The 17,520-nt window shown below is 44.1% G+C and overlaps 1 protein-coding gene across 1 annotated transcript in view; it reads right to left on the bottom strand.

Annotated features, from left to right (window-relative positions):
* Nucleotides 1-1,081: 1,081 nt before the first annotated feature.
* SMYD2 (SET and MYND domain containing 2) overlaps nucleotides 1,082-17,520 on the bottom strand; it is a 43,310-nt gene continuing 26,871 nt past the window's right edge. Inside the window, exons 7-12 of the mRNA XM_073338922.1 lie at nucleotides 16,904-17,006; nucleotides 13,609-13,719; nucleotides 9,616-9,736; nucleotides 5,958-6,132; nucleotides 4,352-4,460; nucleotides 1,082-1,588 (exon numbers count right to left, since the gene is read on the bottom strand). Of these exons, the coding sequence (XP_073195023.1) occupies nucleotides 1,508-1,588; nucleotides 4,352-4,460; nucleotides 5,958-6,132; nucleotides 9,616-9,736; nucleotides 13,609-13,719; nucleotides 16,904-17,006 (700 nt within the window). The 3' untranslated portion in view covers nucleotides 1,082-1,507. The remainder of the gene's footprint in view (nucleotides 1,589-4,351; nucleotides 4,461-5,957; nucleotides 6,133-9,615; nucleotides 9,737-13,608; nucleotides 13,720-16,903; nucleotides 17,007-17,520) is intronic.

A 17,520-nucleotide genomic window follows, 5' to 3' on the forward strand; every position in this document is an offset into this window, starting at 1 on the left:
CTTAGGTTGACATAGTCTCAAGGTAGCACTGAGGTCGCTGTAGCCTCAGCTGCTGTGTTCTTACATCAGCAGTTAAATCAGTGCATCTGCTCCTGGTGAGGACATGCACCACTGACACATGGAGTGTAATGTGGGCATGCAAAAGCAATTTTAATTGCTGCAGTGGTTATAAGCTGATTAATTTAGGTAGACTTAATTTTGTCATGTAGACTTTCAGAAAGGACTTGAAAAACTTGGGGTGGTTAGTCTTTCCTGGACTGGAGAAACAAGCCTGCTTACACAGGGTGGAGAATGAAGGCAGGCAATCAGCCCTGGAACTGAGGGGAAACTGAGGCAGCAGACTGGGTAGGTGGTGTGCAGCTACAAAATAATTACCATCTCAGATTTCTCATGCCTGCTCTGCAAGCTGTAACAATGGTACAGTATGGTTATGTAATTTAACTCCATACCTGATTGACTTTAAATGTGTAACTAAGAGGGAGAACCCTGGATTCTGAGAGATGACCAATCAACCCCCCCCTCATTAAAAACAAACCCTGTGTTTCAGTTTTTCTTTTGGATTCTTCTGGAGGTGGGGTAGGGGGTGCAAGTTGGTCTCCAACTCAGCATCTAGCAGCCAGGGATGTTCTGGCAGCAGCTCCCTGTGATCTGCTGGATGCAAAAGGGCTTCTCTTTAACAAGGCAAGGTGCTTCTACTTCAGACCAGCTCACCTTACTCCCAGCCAGTGTCTCTGCTCTAGGACCCTGCAGCTAGGCCCTCCCCAGCCTAAGACAGTCGATGGAGCCCTGTGAAGCCAGGGTTCCAAAATAGCTAAGGGATAATAGCAGCAATTTATGGCACCTTCTCTTGTGGGTTCAGTGTGAAGGAGAATCCAATGTCATCGCCCTCCAAACCCATGGAACTGGCCCATGCTAGGTTAACACCTGTGGCAGAGTTGAAGTAAGATTGGGGTGGGAGCCTACAATTCAGCACCGATGCACTGAGCCAGGGTTGTCAAGCTCAATGTTTTTTAAATTGAAAATGTCTCTTCCTAGCAATTTTATTCCAACTCCTAAAAAAAAAAATATGGGACACAGTGGATATAGGAAAAGCAGCTGCTTTCAATATTTAATTCTACAGAGTAAAAACGTTTGTCACAAAATTAGGGCATGCATGAAGCAAACAAGTAGGGCCATGACAATGTACCACTTTTATTTACCTTCCACAGCTAATACATTCAACTTTATAGAGGGAAAAAAATTGGTCTTCTGCACATAAGCTATGGGAGGCATGAGCTGTATGAAACCATGCCATTTTTTTTTTAAAAAAGCATTTGAGAATTTGCAAAGGCTCAAGATGTTTTGCATAAACCTTAGAGAATGCAAGATACAAGGCCCAAAGTGCACGTTTGTCATGCCACTTATATTACAGAAGTGCTTTCATAGGACAGCTATTTTCAAAGCACTCTTGTAGGTTTGCTAGCAAGGCTTTTAAATAAAGGTAGAGGGACTGCATCGATTCAGAGGCTCAGTGGTCCTTGAATTCGTTTTTGATCTCTGAAATGTATGGATGATCTTTCCCGTGTGCTACTTCCATAATAGCAATTGCCTGTGAAAGGAAAAAATATTCATAATTGATTCATAGTTAGCATTAGGCTAGAAGTTCTCCTCAGGAGTGTGGAACAGTGACACCTCTTGCTCTTATCCCTTTAAAGTCATCTATTCCATAGGAAACAGTATGAATTTCATTTGATAGAATAAGTTTTACATTCATACAGCACTTTTCATTCTGAAGGCTCTCAAAGCATTTTTCAAAACTGTGTACATACAGCACCCCTGGAAATGCTGCCAACTCTAAGATAGAAAGCTAGGGAATAGAGTAGGGCAGAGGTTCTTAAACTTCATTGCTCTGCCATCCCCTTCTGACAACAAAAATTACTACATGACCCCAGGTGGGGGTACTGTAGCCTGAGCCCTGCCACCCTGGATGGTGTGGGAGGGGGGCAAAGCCTGAGCCCCACCACCACAGGCAGAGGGGGCAGCCAAAGCCCAAGGGCTTCATCCCTGGGCAGGGGACCTATAACCTGAGCCCCACCATGCCAGCCCTGGAGCCCCCATTAAAACAAGGTTGTGACCCACTTTGAGAACCGCTGGAGTAGGGAATATTTTGACAGCTGTTCCAGAGCAATGAGCTCAACTCCTCTCCTATACCTGTAGTCTGACACCTGCAGCCAAGCTCTTCCAGTTTCAATCACATTTCATCTGCATAATGCAAGCCCATGCCATGAGTTAAATATTTTCTTAAATGGCCAATGCCTGCAGTGCAACCCAAACCCTGTTTACCTTAGCATGACACTGGATAGGTCATTGATGTACCACAACCACTTGAAGACATCAGCCAAAGTTAGCCCTTGGAACAACTTGCTCAGAAAACTGGCCAGCTCAACCTGGGGTGTGAGCGCCCAGACGCTTAGAACATCAGCCCTTGTCCTCTGCTATTCAACAGTAGAGTACTGTGCTCTCGTCTGGTGTTGCTTGTTTCAGAAGGCTGCTTGATGTAAAACTTAAAAGCTATGCGCATTGTTACCGGGACTTTACATGCAACTCTGTTGCCATAGCTGCCAATACTTAGTAACATACCACCATCTCATATTCACTGTGGGGGGCTCCTGGCCAAGATCAGTGAGAACAGCAACTTGCCTCTGTACTCAGATCTCTCCAACCGCCTTCAACTCTTTGCACGTCTTATAGACGCCCTTTCTGGTCACTTATGCCACCACAGGACATGACTGTGGAATCTGCTTGGCATAACAAGTGGGCAGTGCTGACTGTCATTAATCACGCTCTTGTCACTGACCCAACCACCTGCCCATCCGGTTTTGACCAAGGCACCTGTGGTCATTCCTGAACTGGTTTTGCACAGGACTGGGTAATTGTGCGGCCAATCTCTTCAAATGGTGTTTCTGTAACGACCCACGATTAAGGTCAACTTCAGACTGTCGCGTATCCTTGACGAGTGCCTGCTGACTAACTTTGACTGTGGGCTCCCAGTTCTTCACCAGGCTGGTGACAATGCTATCAAATGGCTAGATACACTGTGCATGGCCTGAGAGACCATGGAGTAAGAACTCACAACATCTTAGAACCCATTTTACCAAGGGAATATTTACTAGGATTATCCCCTACTGGTTTTGGCTTTAGAAGATTTAAACTTCCACCTGAATAGCACCAACGACCTGTGCTTTCCCATCTCACTCAAAGGATGAAATCTAAAGATCCTGTCTGAGCTATTTCCAAAGAGATGTGAAAAGATAATTGGTTTGTTTTCTAATAAGCCTCAAGATGAAGCACCACTATCTAGGATGCTTTTGCCAGTTTATTCAAGTGTTCCTGTAGGCTATTTTTGGAAATAAGTCTTTAGAAAAAGATATTTATGTTGGGAAACTGACTGCCAACAGATTTTCCTGCACTGTTTGTATTCTGACCAACATTAAATTGTTTAAAAAATACATTTAAAATATGTAATTTATGCAGGCTCTTGTAGGCTGGAGGTCTCCTTTAATACCGGCTCAAGTCTGTCTTACCTAAAAATAAACCTCTACAAAAATCAGGGAATTCCAGACCCAAGTAACAGAAACAAAAAGAGGCTAAAGAAACCAAAAAGGTATTTACTTGTATCAAAGAGAGAGTACTCAGCCAAAAACAACAGGGGGAAGAAAGGATCATGAAACACACTACAGATTAGTAATGGGAGGAGAGGAATCAAAGTAAAATGTCAGGGGTTTGCTATCACAGCACGCTATAATCTATCATATGCATTAAAAATTCAACCCACCTAATGAAAATTAATCTGCCTGTGTCCTATTCCAGAATGAGTGAGAGCCAGAAACATGTTCAGTTTTTGAACAACTCAACAATATATGAACCACAGAAATAGTGTGTAATGCTTCAGAGGCCAGGACTGGTGGGTGGGTGGGAGGAAGATACATAGCTCATTCAACAAGGATGTAAATGAAATGCAACTGCACCCACAGTTACTTCTCTAGCTGAAGTGGAACTCTGACTCAATGAAGGGAATAGGCAGGGAACATGACACATACTGTACTATTTTGATTCTGCAGTATTAAAGTTAATTGTGAAAAGATCAGGAAAGACCTGCTTTGCATAACAGACAGTGAAATGATGTAACAGCAGTTGCATTGCATCTTTATAACAAAACACACAATGAATTAAGGAAAGGATGAAAATCAAGTAAATAAATACAAGCCATGATAAGTTTTCTAGCAAGTCATTCATCGGTTAAGAAATGGTAACACTTCAACAATCACATGCCTAGCTAAAATGGTTAGTTATTGGGTAAGGGTGGAAATACCTTTTTTAGAGCGGTAACTCCAGCAGTTCTGTTTTCAAGTCCCATATAAAGCCTCCCTAACTTCAGCCACATGGAGGCAACGTTCAGAGAATATAAAGGATAATGCTTACTGCAAAAGAAAAACTTGGCTTAATCAGATCCTGCAAAAAATTTCCACAATATTTCCCCACAACCCCTCTCCCTGGCTCTAGGTGTGAGAAGCTGGTTCCTTCTTCCTGCCCATTCAATCCTTGCACTCTCTGCTGTGGCTGCCATGAGTTAGTATCTATTGTTTGTGGGATGTGGACACAACTGAGAATTGGACTGAGACCACAACGTTCATTTCACGCACCCCAGGCCTCTGAACAGCAATCAGGTGGCAGTGACTTGCAGTCACTGGATTTAATCTGGCCAACAAAAAGGGTGAAAAAGCTCTGTATCATTACCAATTCCCAGAGCCACCCCCACTCCTAAGCACCAAGGATTCTTTGTATTCCAAAGGCACGCAGTCAGCATTGTGTGTACGTGGGTGACGGAGGGGGTGTACAGAACCCGTATTTGGAATGCAGCTCTACGGTTGCAGCAAACTAAACTGCAGGAGCTGGGTTCAGCTACTGACCTGGAATGCCAGTCTCTGAGCCAGTGGAAGCTGGGCAAGTCACAAGGATGATAAATACTATTCAGCCCCCGGGGAGAAAGAGAGAGCCAGCACAATCGCAGCTCCCTGCCAGCTGATCTAGGACTTTACACTGGCATCCAAAGGGAAAGGTTCACTTGCACGCCCTCAGCTGGAGAGCAAATTACACCTTTCGATGAGAATTTCCTGGGGAGACCTGTGGCAGGGTCAGACCCATGCATAACGTACTATCTGTAACAAACTAGGGAAGCATGGCCCAGAAAAGAAATCAAACAAGGGAGATTCTTTGTTTTCCTCTCAAAGGTAACATCGGGGTGGCTCTAGTTGGCCTGGGCTGTGCTACCCTGTCCCGATGCAAGAGCCCGGAGTTTGCACATTCTCTCAGGCTCAGACGCCAAGGGAGAGGTAGCCAAGAACATCAAGGACTTGACAAGCTCAGTCTGGGAATCAGGAGAAGCAGAGTTCAAGCTCCCTCTGCTGCCCAGTCCATTCAATGGGAAAAGAGCCTTGTTGTAGCCATCACGGTTCATTTCATTCATCACCCCCCAACAGGACGACTGGAATCTCTATTAACATGCAAGGGCCAGGATATTAGCTACAGTATTCAGACAGGGGTAAGATTAAAAAACTACTCTTAGGCAAACTATCAATACAATATTAGAGATGACCACATGTTTCATTAACTAGGCAAGATTAGTACAGGCACCAATATAAGGAAACACAGCTGGGAGTGTAAACAGGTCCTGCAATTCTGTGGCAGGAATTTGCAAAAAGCCAAGTATTGTTAATACCCTGGCCCTATTCTGATCAAGTAAACACTGACAATCTGGTCCTGCATCTCCTTCTAAACAGGCCATGAACATTCACTTCTGTACAGTGCATCTCTATACAACGTGCAATCAGATTAGTGATGCCTGCCCATATGTTTCGTTTAAACATGTGTTCAACTTACTGCATTATATAATTAAAAATAAAAGCTCTTAAATTTACCTGTATGGTTTGATAATTTTTTCCCCATAGCGCAATGCACCATCCCAGTCTTGCATGTACAGACAGACTCCCATGGCCTGATACATCATATGCAGCATATAAACATTACTATCTTCAAACACGGAGCCCATCTTGTCCAGACTGAGCTCACAAACCTCCAGTAATTCACTAGGGGGTACAGTGGAGTCAAGGAACACGTTACATGAGTGGTTTCCAACTACAAACCTGTGTTGTACAGCTTGAGGATACCCACCTTATGGTTGTCCAGTAAAGAATGGTTTTGAGAAGCTTTTCTTTGAGTACAGCTCTTCTTTGAAAATGGGACTATTAAAAAATGGCATCAAGGGGTTCCTGGTCTCAGCAACTCCAGATCAAGTGTGCTCAGTTTGCATGCCCCCCCCCCCACCTCTTAATTGTCAGACCTGCAAACCCAGCTTTAAGTCCTGAATGGTTTTCTTGCACCAGTGCCGGTGTACTTTGGGGGGGGGGGGGCAGTGCAGCATGGCCGCAGGGGCTAGTGAAGAGTGGAATTTTCCGTAACTGTTGCAGAATTCCCCATGTACTTACTATAAAATTGAGGGAAGACCAGAAATGACAGGTAAATACCATTGAATAGTGAGGTGCGGCATGAGGGGTGGTCTTGTATAACATTTGTAGATTATGGAATTTAAACTGTTTCCTTTAAAAATTACTCTTGGAATGCTCAGAAGGGTGTGTGCAAGAGAGAAATGTGTGTGCAATTCCAGAGCTCTTCAAAGTGCTCTGCAAACACTAATCCTCACAACGCCCCTGGGAAGGAGACAAGTACTGTCTTACTCCTTGGATGAACCGGAGCACGGAAAGGTGATGCAGCAAGAGCCAGGATTAGAACACTGGAGTTCCTGGGGCATGCTCAGTCCACTAGATCACACTGCCTCTCTACAGAATAGAGGCTTTCATGTCACACGTCAATGAAAAACCTGTGCAGTGCCAAAACAGTTCCCACCAACTATCGTTAAAAATAAGGTCTACGGATGAAATCCTGGCTCCACTAAAGTCAATGGGAGTTTTACTATTGACATCAGTGGGGTCAAGGCTTCACTCTAGATGTCTGCAATCACAAGTGCTGGGTGGTTTAGGGACAGAGTAGCACTCAACCCCAAATCCTTGGTGTTCATCTAATCATGAAATTGAGACCATTGCTTCTTCAGTTGCTGTTATCCACTTCAACAGGAATACCTGTGTGTTTCCATGGAGAAGGGTCCAGAAGTAGCACGGGCTCTTTGTGAAATGGTGAGTCTTCTGGAGGCAGAAGAAGAAATGACTTCTGTCACTCACTGTAGAGCAGTGCCATGAAAAATCTTATGTAGAGGATGTGAAAGCACTTATGGGAGAGATGTTGAAATAGGAGGTGTAACTATATGCCCCTGTGGCCAGATGCAGTTTGTAGTCCCCCATGCCATGTGTCCCAAACCTTTTCTCAGCCTTGATGCAGGGATGGGGAATTTGTACATGGGCAATTCTGCAACAGTTGTAGAAAATTCCACTCTTAGTGTACCATTAGATGATCTAGGGACCGAATGGCTAGGCAGCAGTCCTGCAGAAAGGGACCTAGAGGTTAAAGTGGACGAGAAGCTGGATATGAGTCAACAGTGCCCTTGTTGCAAAGAAGGCTAACGGCATTTTGGGCTGTGTAAGTAGGGGCATTGCCAGCAGATAGAGGGGAATGATCACGTCCCTCTTCGACATTGGTGAGGCCACATCTGGAGTACTGTGTCCAGTTTTGGGCCCCACACTACAAGAAAGATGTGGACAAATTGGAAAGCATCCAGCGGAGGGCAACAAAAAGATTAGGGGACTGGAACACATGACTTATGAGGAGAGGCTGAGGGAACTGGGATTATTTAGTCTGCAGAAGAGAAGAATGAGAGGGGATTTGATAGTTGCTTTCAACTACCTGAAAGGGGGTTCCAAAGAGGATGGATCTAGACTGTTCTCAGTGGTAGCAGATGACAGAACAAGGAGTAATGGTCTCAAATTGCAGCGGGGGAGGTTTAGGTTGGATATAAGGAAAAACTTTTTCACTAGGAGGGTGGTGAAACACTGGAATGGGTTACCTAGGGAGGTGGTGAAATCTCCTTCCTTAGAAGTTTTTAAGGTCAGGCTTGACAAAGCCCTGGCTGGGATGATTTAGTTGGGGTTGGTCCTGCTTTGAGCAGGGGGTTGGACTAGATGACCTCCTGAGGTCTCTTCCAACCCTGATGTTCTATGATCTTACGTTTGGGTCTGCTCTGCGCTCCTCTCTCACCCAGGATGTCAGGTGGATGATTAAACTGCTCAAGCAAGCTTTTTGTTTTTAAGATTAAAAATACAAACAAACCCCATCTAGTTTTAAAAGCCTTTTGAAGGGTTTTCCTCCATGGCTCTATTCCATGCTTATTTTGCACGAGCAAACGCAGATCCCAGTCACGACCAGGGAGTGGTTCTGTGCAACACATATGAAGACACAATCCCTGCCCTGAAGAGTTTACAATGTAATCATCAGTGGAAACAGTTTTCTGTGGGCCACACCTATCGCCTCTGCTGCAAAACCAGGCTCAGCATGCAGGGTGGGACGCTCAGCTCAGTTTTATTTTTACAGGTGCTTGCAGCTGCTGCTCTGCAGAGGTGCTGCAACCCTCGGTGTTGCACAAGAACAGAGAGACCCCCTGATTAAGGCCTTGTAGCCACTCCTTCCAACGTTTAAAATCAAGACTATTCTATCATTAAATCTTCATGGCCCTTGACATCGCTGAGTTCAGCTAGGGAGACCCTTTAACATCAACCACCGGCCCCTACTACCTCCCGATCCACTGATTCTGGTGTCAAGTCCCCAGATATTCTCAAGGGCTAAATTGTCACATGTCAAATCAGGGCAGATGCAGCCAGAGGGCCAAATCCAGATCTAGTATAAAGGGGTGAAAGTCTATGAGTGCACTCTGGGCTGAGGCTAGGTCAGATGTAACACTTTAAAAAAGCAACCAACATAGACTTGGCCTGGATGCCAACAGAAGGAAACTTCTGGCGGTGAGCAATTAGCCTGTATGGCTTGGCTAAGGGCCACAGCCACTGAGGTCCACTGGACTGGTCCTTCACTTCAGGACAGTAAGTCCAGACTCTCTGTAAATAGTATCACTAACCTTCCTAACTGTGTTGACATTTTAAAGGTTTTTAAATCATCCTGCTGTTGGCTCAGTTCTTTATTTTTCTACCCATTATGTCTTCAAAAGTATGGGCTTCTGCACAAACACAGATTGGCCAAAAAGCCATCTAGCTCTGGGAAGTGGTGGATCTACTTGAATATTTTCTACCTGTTAAAACGTACCTGACTCACGACAGGAAACATTTTCAGTTTAAAGGGAAACAAACACATTCTTCAGCATAACACCACATTTTGTAAAGAGAAGGCAGCAACACAATGTTCTGACAATCCCTCTCATACACGCACGCATCCACTTCAGAGAAAACTCTCTCTTCACAAACAAAGAGGAGAACAACACTGTCTAGTTTCTAACTGCCTTCAGAAGTGCATTGTGGGAGGTAGGGGGAGTTTAAAAGGAGTGAGCCTCAGGATATCAAAAAGATTTAAAAATTGCAAAACAAGCCATCAGGGGCAAGAGAAAGGCAAGGCAAAGGATATATTTGTAGTGTTTGGCTCTCCTGAATTCCTCAATCACATTTCGGGCATATTTGATCATGTCTTGGACAGTTTCTGCTGATGGAGGTTCACTCAGTTTGCGGATTTCCAATTTATCTTTGTCCTGAAGGAAGCACATGAGAATTACAAATGCAATCCCAAACCTCACAGGTAAAGGAACATCCACACAGTTTAAAAGCTACATAACATTAATAAAATAAAAGGCATGGTTGGAATGTTAGGCTCCCACAAAGAAATCACTGAAATCTGTAGGGGAGAAAACAGACAAAGTAAACTATTCCTCTGTAATTTTTCTCTAAACCTTCGGCTGGAATGCTCTGAGCTTGCAAACTCCTGGACGATGACTGCGTCCACAACGCAAGAGCTATCCCAAGGTGTTTTATAAATGTCACTTTTATCAGCTGGTTGCAACAACTGCGATAAGGTCTTCAACTCAGATCCATCTGCAATAGTTTCTCCACAGTGTTGGTGGGAAGCTACAAGTGGTGCAAAGTGCACCGATTCGGCAGCGCCTCTGACTCCATCTCACAAGCCCCTGCCTCAGGACTCAAACCCCCCTGCTCTCTCTTGAATAGTGCTGGGCACCGTACAATAGGTGCCTCAGAAGTACCAGACTACACTGGTACAAGCCAGGATATAGTTGCTGTGGGGGATGATGTGGCAAAATGGCTCTCTCAGACAGTGCTGGTTTGTGGGGTCAACTACAAACCAGAAAGCTACAGCTTGCTCTCGTTATCTCTGCAATGGCTTCCTCACCTAGTACGAGCGCTCCCTGAAGATTAATTGCCCCTCTGCCTCGCCAAGAAGGCTAAGAACATGTCCCCAGTTAGACGCTATGATGCTCTCCAAGAATTTCTAAAGCTCGGAACTGCTGCCTTATGACATTGGGTTTTTAAAAGCATCTAGTGTGAACCCCAGTTCAATCTAAAGTGCGACCTCCTGGTGTCAGAAGCCTCTCGGTCTTTGCTATGTGATCTTTGAGAGGTGGGGGAAGACTGCCAGTTGTGAGTAGGTGATCGTTAGTGTGCACACTAACGAAGTGCAGATTAGCAAGGTTCTACTGTCCATGCAGTGCATCTTGCAGGACTAGAACTAATCAAACTTCTCTAAATTCACCTTTCCAAATCATTTAAAATTAAAGATATACACAGCCAAATTCTGCATTCAGTCACAGTACAGATTTCACAGATCTTAAGGCCAGACCGACCATTATGATCTAGTCTCACTTGCATAACACAAGACACAGAATTTCAACCAGTCTGGCCCCATTGCATAGGTATAACAGCAGATTTTGTCCACTGTTCTGCATTTGCTTGATCCGCTCATCTGACATCACCCTCCTTTGTCAATACACCAAAAGAGTTTTCCAGTATTGATTTTACACAGATTTGTAAAGTGCAGTAACTGGACATACCGTCAGTTACTAAACCACTTCAAAATAAGAAGTTTCACTGCTTATTTGACACAAGTTTTCGGAATTCCCATAATAAAAACCCAGACACTTTAGGCTCACCAAGAAACTTAATTCAATGGAAAATGAATCCTATTCCATACTTCCCTTTCATGTCCTTTTGACTGTAGATATTTCCATAAGAGGTAGAGTGACAGGTTGTTTTGTGAGTGGTACATTGTTAAATGTTATGGGTGAAATCGCCGCGCCACTGATGCCAGTGGCAAAAACTCCCATTGACCTCAACAGGGGCAGGATTTCACCCTATATTTATATTTTAAGAAAACTGAGTGTGATGGTCATGGAGTTCCTATACAATAATCTAAGAATAACTAGGTAGCATATCAGTAATGGGAAACCAATATATACTGGGGGTTGTGGAATATTTATTATATGTCTGAAATGCTTAAAATCAGTGGGAACTACAGCGAGAACAAGCAGGAAAGCAACACAATGGTCCCAGATAAGAATATCCAGGCACACCTTTGAAAGACAACACAGGAAGGGGTTAGTTTCAAGGATCCTACATCCTGTCTCCAAGGAAGAAGCAAGTTTTATTTTGCCAGGCTGGGAACCTGGAGATCAAAAGGACTCAGCAGCTTTGAAAGGACATTCTCTCTCAGGGAAGTGTGGGGGTGCAGGAGGACGACGGTTTGTGAATTATGGGAACAGACTTCACTAAGGAGACTCTCAGGAGGGGTGTCAGCAGCGACTGACACCACCTTGTACAAAGACCCAGCTCAAGCAGCCTAGGTCAGTCCTGGACCAGGCAACAGTGGCATAAATCCAATCAGCAAGAAAAAGAGGCCAAGTCCATAAACATCACATAAAGGAGTAAAAAAACCTTTGGTCCTTAAGGCTCCCATCTCCAGCTACCTCCCTTGTACTTCCAGGAGAGAAGTAGTCTCTCAGAGGCAGGCACGCACTAGCTCCTCTAACAGAGAGTTATTACTCCCTTGAAGTCTTGAGCTCTTCTACCTGGTCTCTTCCTCCCTCTTTATACTTGGGTTTGCCCTCATTAGCTACACTAGCTGGGGCCTTCTCTCTCCCTAATTGAGATTTCTCACAGCTGTGGTAGGGTGGGACTGTGTCTGCAGGCAGGCAGGCTTCTCACCCCCTGCCTGCCTTTCTTTTGTGTAGGATTGTAGACCCCACCTCACAAGGGGTCCATAAGAATCTTAGACCTACAGGATCCCTATGTTGAAAATAGTTAGATACCTGGTAAACTAGACATGAGTATTGTTTGTTTTACTGTTTTAAGTCCTGTTTTTTCTTAATGCTTTTGTCATATTAAATACGTTGCTTTAAGGAGACGCCGGTCACTGCTTACCACTGTTTTTGGCTTAGAGAGAACAGAGCTGCAGGTGCTGGGCACAAGTCAGTCCTGCTGAATAATCATGGTTGATCACAGGGGCCTGCAGCCCAGTATCTGATCTGAGTGGGAGAACCGTGTAATTTCACCCTCAGAAAGCGGAGAGTTACAGGCAAGACCTGAAAGAGGGTGTACTCAAAGAAATCAAGAGGGGTCAGAGGGGCAGTCAGCCTGGTAATTGTGACATATTTTCCTGCTAAAATAAAGCCATCTATATATAGGTCCTTAGTTAATTTGTACAGTTAACTGTAAGCTACAGTATGTAACAAATCAATTATTTTTTCTGCCTAACAAGACAAAGATCAATTTCTTTTTAATAAAGAGCTTTCATTGAAACCTTGTTCCTACAGCTACCATCACAATGCCTTTTTTCCTCAGACTACATATAACAAGGGTAACACACAAGGTCATGGAAATGATACAAAAGTTAGCCCATCTGATAGTTAGTGCCATACATGTATTGTCACATTAAAGCTGATCTGCTGCGCAAGAACAAGAACTCAGTTAAGCAGAGATTTGTTTGCTGAAAATCCCCAATTATCAGGCTGTGGGAGCCATTCAGCACAGAATTAGGTTTTAATTAACTCTTTTAACTGCACTCTTTGAAGTCAGTGGCAAGCCAGGATTGACACCGATGGGTTCATGATCAAGCCCTAAGTTCCCCCTGTGAAATCCTTGCGGTACTTCTTGGTTCACAGAAGAAAGACCAGAATTAATCAATCATTCAGTACATCACTGGTACCATGAACTGCAGCGAGACTTCTGATATTTGTAAAGCTGCATCCTGGGATACCTTCAGAAAGCCAGGAAGAACCAAGAGAATTTCACAATATGCGGGGGAGGAAGGGAAGAATACCAAAGTCAGAAAAAAAAAACTGATTTCTGTGCCAAATGCCCCGTACATCCCGTTTGTGGAGACACTCAGTACAAAAACCCGGGTCTAACAGTTTTCATATTACCTTTAAGCAAGTACCTACTAGGATATTCCATGATACTTTATGGTTACAGTGGAGAGAAAGGGAATGAGAGACAGTCTCAGACAGAAAGCACTCCCTACATTCCAAATCTGATTAGTCAGATAGAAAACAGCATGAAAGCCTCTGGTATGTGGGTAGGTCATCAGGAACATACTTCTATACCCTGGTTATATTACCTTTTCTTTAGTAATGCATTCCCTGCAGTCACAGGTGAAGAAATAGGAGTCTCTTAACCGATCATTTCTATCTTCTGTAGGGTACAACAGATCGATATAACTGGTAAAAATCTAGAGGAAAAACATATCAAATCAATAAAAATATGTATGTAACAAAGTAAGTGCACCCACATTTTATAATAAACACCACATACACACAATCCATATATTTCAAATATCTAATATAATCAGATCACCATATACCTGTACAACAGAGGTGGGCAAACTATGGCCCGCAGGCCACATCCCTCCCCCGCTGTCTCCCTTACCCCGCAGCCTCAGCACGCCGCGCCACACTCTGGGTAGCTGGGCAGCGCAGTTGCAGAGCCGTGGCCTGACCCGGTGCTCCGGCACCTGCCACCGGTGCTCCAGGCAGCGCAGTAAGGGGGCAGGGAGCAGGGGGAGTTGGATAGAGGGCAGGGGAGTTAGGGGTGGTGATCAGGGGCTACAAGTGTGGATAGGGGTCGCGGCGGTCAGGGGACAGGGGGTGGTGGATGGGACAGGAGTCCTGGGGGAGCTGTCGGGGGGCGAGAAGTGGGGGGGGGGTCGGATAGGAAGTGGGGGCTGGGCCACGCCTGGCTGTTTGAGGAGACACAGCCTCCCCTAACCAGCCCTCCATACAATTTTGGAAACCCGATGTGGCCCTCAGGCCAAAAAGTTTGCCCGCCCCTGCTGTACAACATATCACATCCCTACAATCACATCACCTATCCACTAATCCCACCTCCCAGGGACTAATTCTTACATTCAAAACTTCTCAGCAGCTCCAATCAGTCGCTATTTCATTAATTCAATCTGCCAGAGAAATGCGTCCTCCTTCTAAGGGTGGAATTTCCCCTCTGACTGAGGCTCAGGACCCGCAAGATTCTGGATGGGGCAAGAGAGCTTTTCTGTACCTAAATATGTCATGGCTTTAAGTGTGCCATCTTGGGCTCCTGCCAGGCTAGAAACTGGGGCCTAAGTGTTTAGTGATTTGGGGTGTCCAACTTGAGAAACCTTCAAGGGGCCTGACTGTCAGAGGCTGGGTGCTCTGCTCTTTCTGAAAATCAGGTCCCTTTACGGTGTCTCCAGTTGGGCACCCAGAATCACTAGCAGCTTTGGAAAATTTAGGACAGAGCTTTAATTTATTGGGGAGATTTCCACTTTCCAAAAGGGAGCCAGTGCTTCAGTTCTGAAAGGGTATTTAAAAAAAAAAAATCAGAATGTAAAGCAGTGATATTTTTAAGTACAAAAAAATTATTATAGGTCATTTTACAGGCATTTCTCATTCATTAGTTTTAGTTTTAATTACCCTCTCCCTCTGAGCCCTGCACAATGGAACTCTTGGCAACTAACTAAACTGTTTTGTGTTTTAAAATGGTATCCTCCTAAGAAACATCCTAAATACACAGCACAGTTGACCATGTTGTCAGTGAAGAGCAAAAAAATAAGCGAGAAATAAGGAAGTTGAACCAAGTCTTAAAATGCTGTGCTAATCTGATCTAGTCTTTTCTGGTCTGTTGCCCTCTTAACAGCAATCAGTTTCACTCAGTAGTTATACTTGTTTTTATTCTATGCCGGCACTCAATTTATTTCCCCAGGCACAAAGCACAGATGCAGGAGCTGTATGTGGAAACGGACCGTTTTCTGATGCAATGGCTACACTGAACCAGAAGATGGAGACACAGGCCACATGCCTGTAGTACACAAGCAAAGTGATTCATTCCAACACACTTTGTCCACACACTGCACACTTTTTAAATGTTAAAAGACCAATTATGGGATACAAGATTCCGGTTTTGGGAATTTTCTACCAAAGGGCCAGCAATTGTCTTGTAAATAACAGTCCAGCTTTAAAAGTCAAGGTGTCCAGAGATGTGTTAGCAAAAAGAAAAGGAGGACTTGTGGCACCTTAGAGACTAACCAATTTATTTGAGCATGAGCTTTCGTGAGCTACAGCTCACTTCATCGGATGTCACGTGCTATAGTTCTCATTTTAACCCCACAAACAGTAAGTCCATTATAAAAAGATACTATGTCCAGGATGTCACAATAAATAGCCACTTTGTAATTATCTCACGTGCATTAATTAAACTTTGTTTGCAATGTGTGCTGCTGTTACTGTGACCAACTCCCCTACTCAGAATGAGGAGTCATCATACACCTGGGTTGTCCCATTACTCAGGCGAGTAACTCTTTACCCATCGCCAGTAAGGAGTGTTCACAGTCTGACCCCAAACAGCTTTCCTCCTCTTAGTGACTTCAGTCACATTATTTTCATTACACTTAAACAAATAAAAAGCCAAAGCAAATAAATAAATAAATAAAATAGGACAGACAGACAGACAATTGCTACCAAAATTAACCTCAAACTTATTTTAACATTAACCTTTATCATTCATATGCCATTATCGAAGGTCTAACAGTGAAATCCTACACAAACTCCATCATTATTTAGCAAATGCACCATTGCACTCACTCAAGCACCTCCCCCCACCCTGCCCAAGATAAATTTAACAGATATAGGTGGTCTTTGCTGATGAAGACACATTGTTAAAGATCAGTGACTGACCCAGATGGGCTGGACGCAACCTAAAAAGCCTAGTTCTAGTCAGAGGAAATTCAATCCAGCCTTCATTAACAGTCTTGCCCCCCCGGAGTCACAGAGGTCAAAATAACGTCATTCTTTCACAGCATGGTCCTGTTTTATCCAGTCTGGTATGGATGAGTTCCATGTTATGTGATTGCTCTGTCCAGACAGAAATAGGATAGCAGAGAAATGATCAGTCCCCCTTTTACTTGGTCTTGTTCTGTCTATCTCCACATCTTCCTTACAATACTATTATATTGGTAATGGTAATTATTACAGTAATAATAATAATAGTTTACATTCATTTGACCCTTTTCATATGGGGATCTCAAAGCATCAGCTAAACATCAATAACTCAAGCCTCAAGGCTAGCTACTTACATCCATTTTACAGATAGAGAAAGCGCGGCACAGAGGGGTCAGGTTCCTCCGTTGAACTGGTGGCAGAGATCCAATGCCCTGCCTCTCATTCCCCTGCTCTAACCACCAAAAAGACACTGTCTCCCCTTGCCCCACCCCTGATTTTTTTTTTTTTAAGTGAGTTTTCAGAACTGATTGAAAGACAAGAGACATGAGGAAGAGGCTTCCATTTTAACTGGAGCAATGCTTGACAAGCCAAGTCCACTCCCACTTTACCACGTGCATACTCACACACCACTGCATTTACACTCTCATGATATGCATTTACCTCATCTCCAGGTTCAACCTCTTGAACAGCTCGGACTTCAGCTAAGGTCCCTTTGTAGGTTACAATCACATTTGGGCAACAACTGTGGTTCATCAGTGCAACACTGTAAAAGCAAAAGAGCAATTTTTGTGTCTGAAAGCAAAAAGCATCACTTCAGCATCTAACAGCTCAAGTCACCTTGCTCTGCAAGATGTGTCTCAGCTAAAAACATAAGTAACCTTAGGAAAGGCTATAGTATGGTTATTATAAAATTACAACCAACTGTCTTGCTAATGAATAGGGAAGGATCAGACAAATTGTCCTTCCATCCCTTGTTGTGCAGCTTGCCAAATGCTAGTGTGTAGCTGCTGTCCAAAGGTGACTATATTACAGTGGTATGTATAACGGGAGCAGGCCTTGTAAAGTCAATGGCAAGTCTCAGTGGGACCAGAGCCAGGCTCATAGCTTGAGAAGTGCCTGGGGAATCCCTTGGGGAAGAGGAACACGAGGATTATTATACTTGAAAGCAATGCAGACAGAAACTTAGTACACAAAAAGCCACTTGTTTGCACTGGAGTCCGAGACCAATAGTAAAACTTTTATCAACTTCACAGAGAGCAAAAGCAGGCCCCAAGTCT

The sequence above is a fragment of the Lepidochelys kempii genome, chromosome 3, assembly GCF_965140265.1.
Source record: "Lepidochelys kempii isolate rLepKem1 chromosome 3, rLepKem1.hap2, whole genome shotgun sequence".
Taxonomy (NCBI): domain Eukaryota; kingdom Metazoa; phylum Chordata; order Testudines; family Cheloniidae; genus Lepidochelys; species Lepidochelys kempii.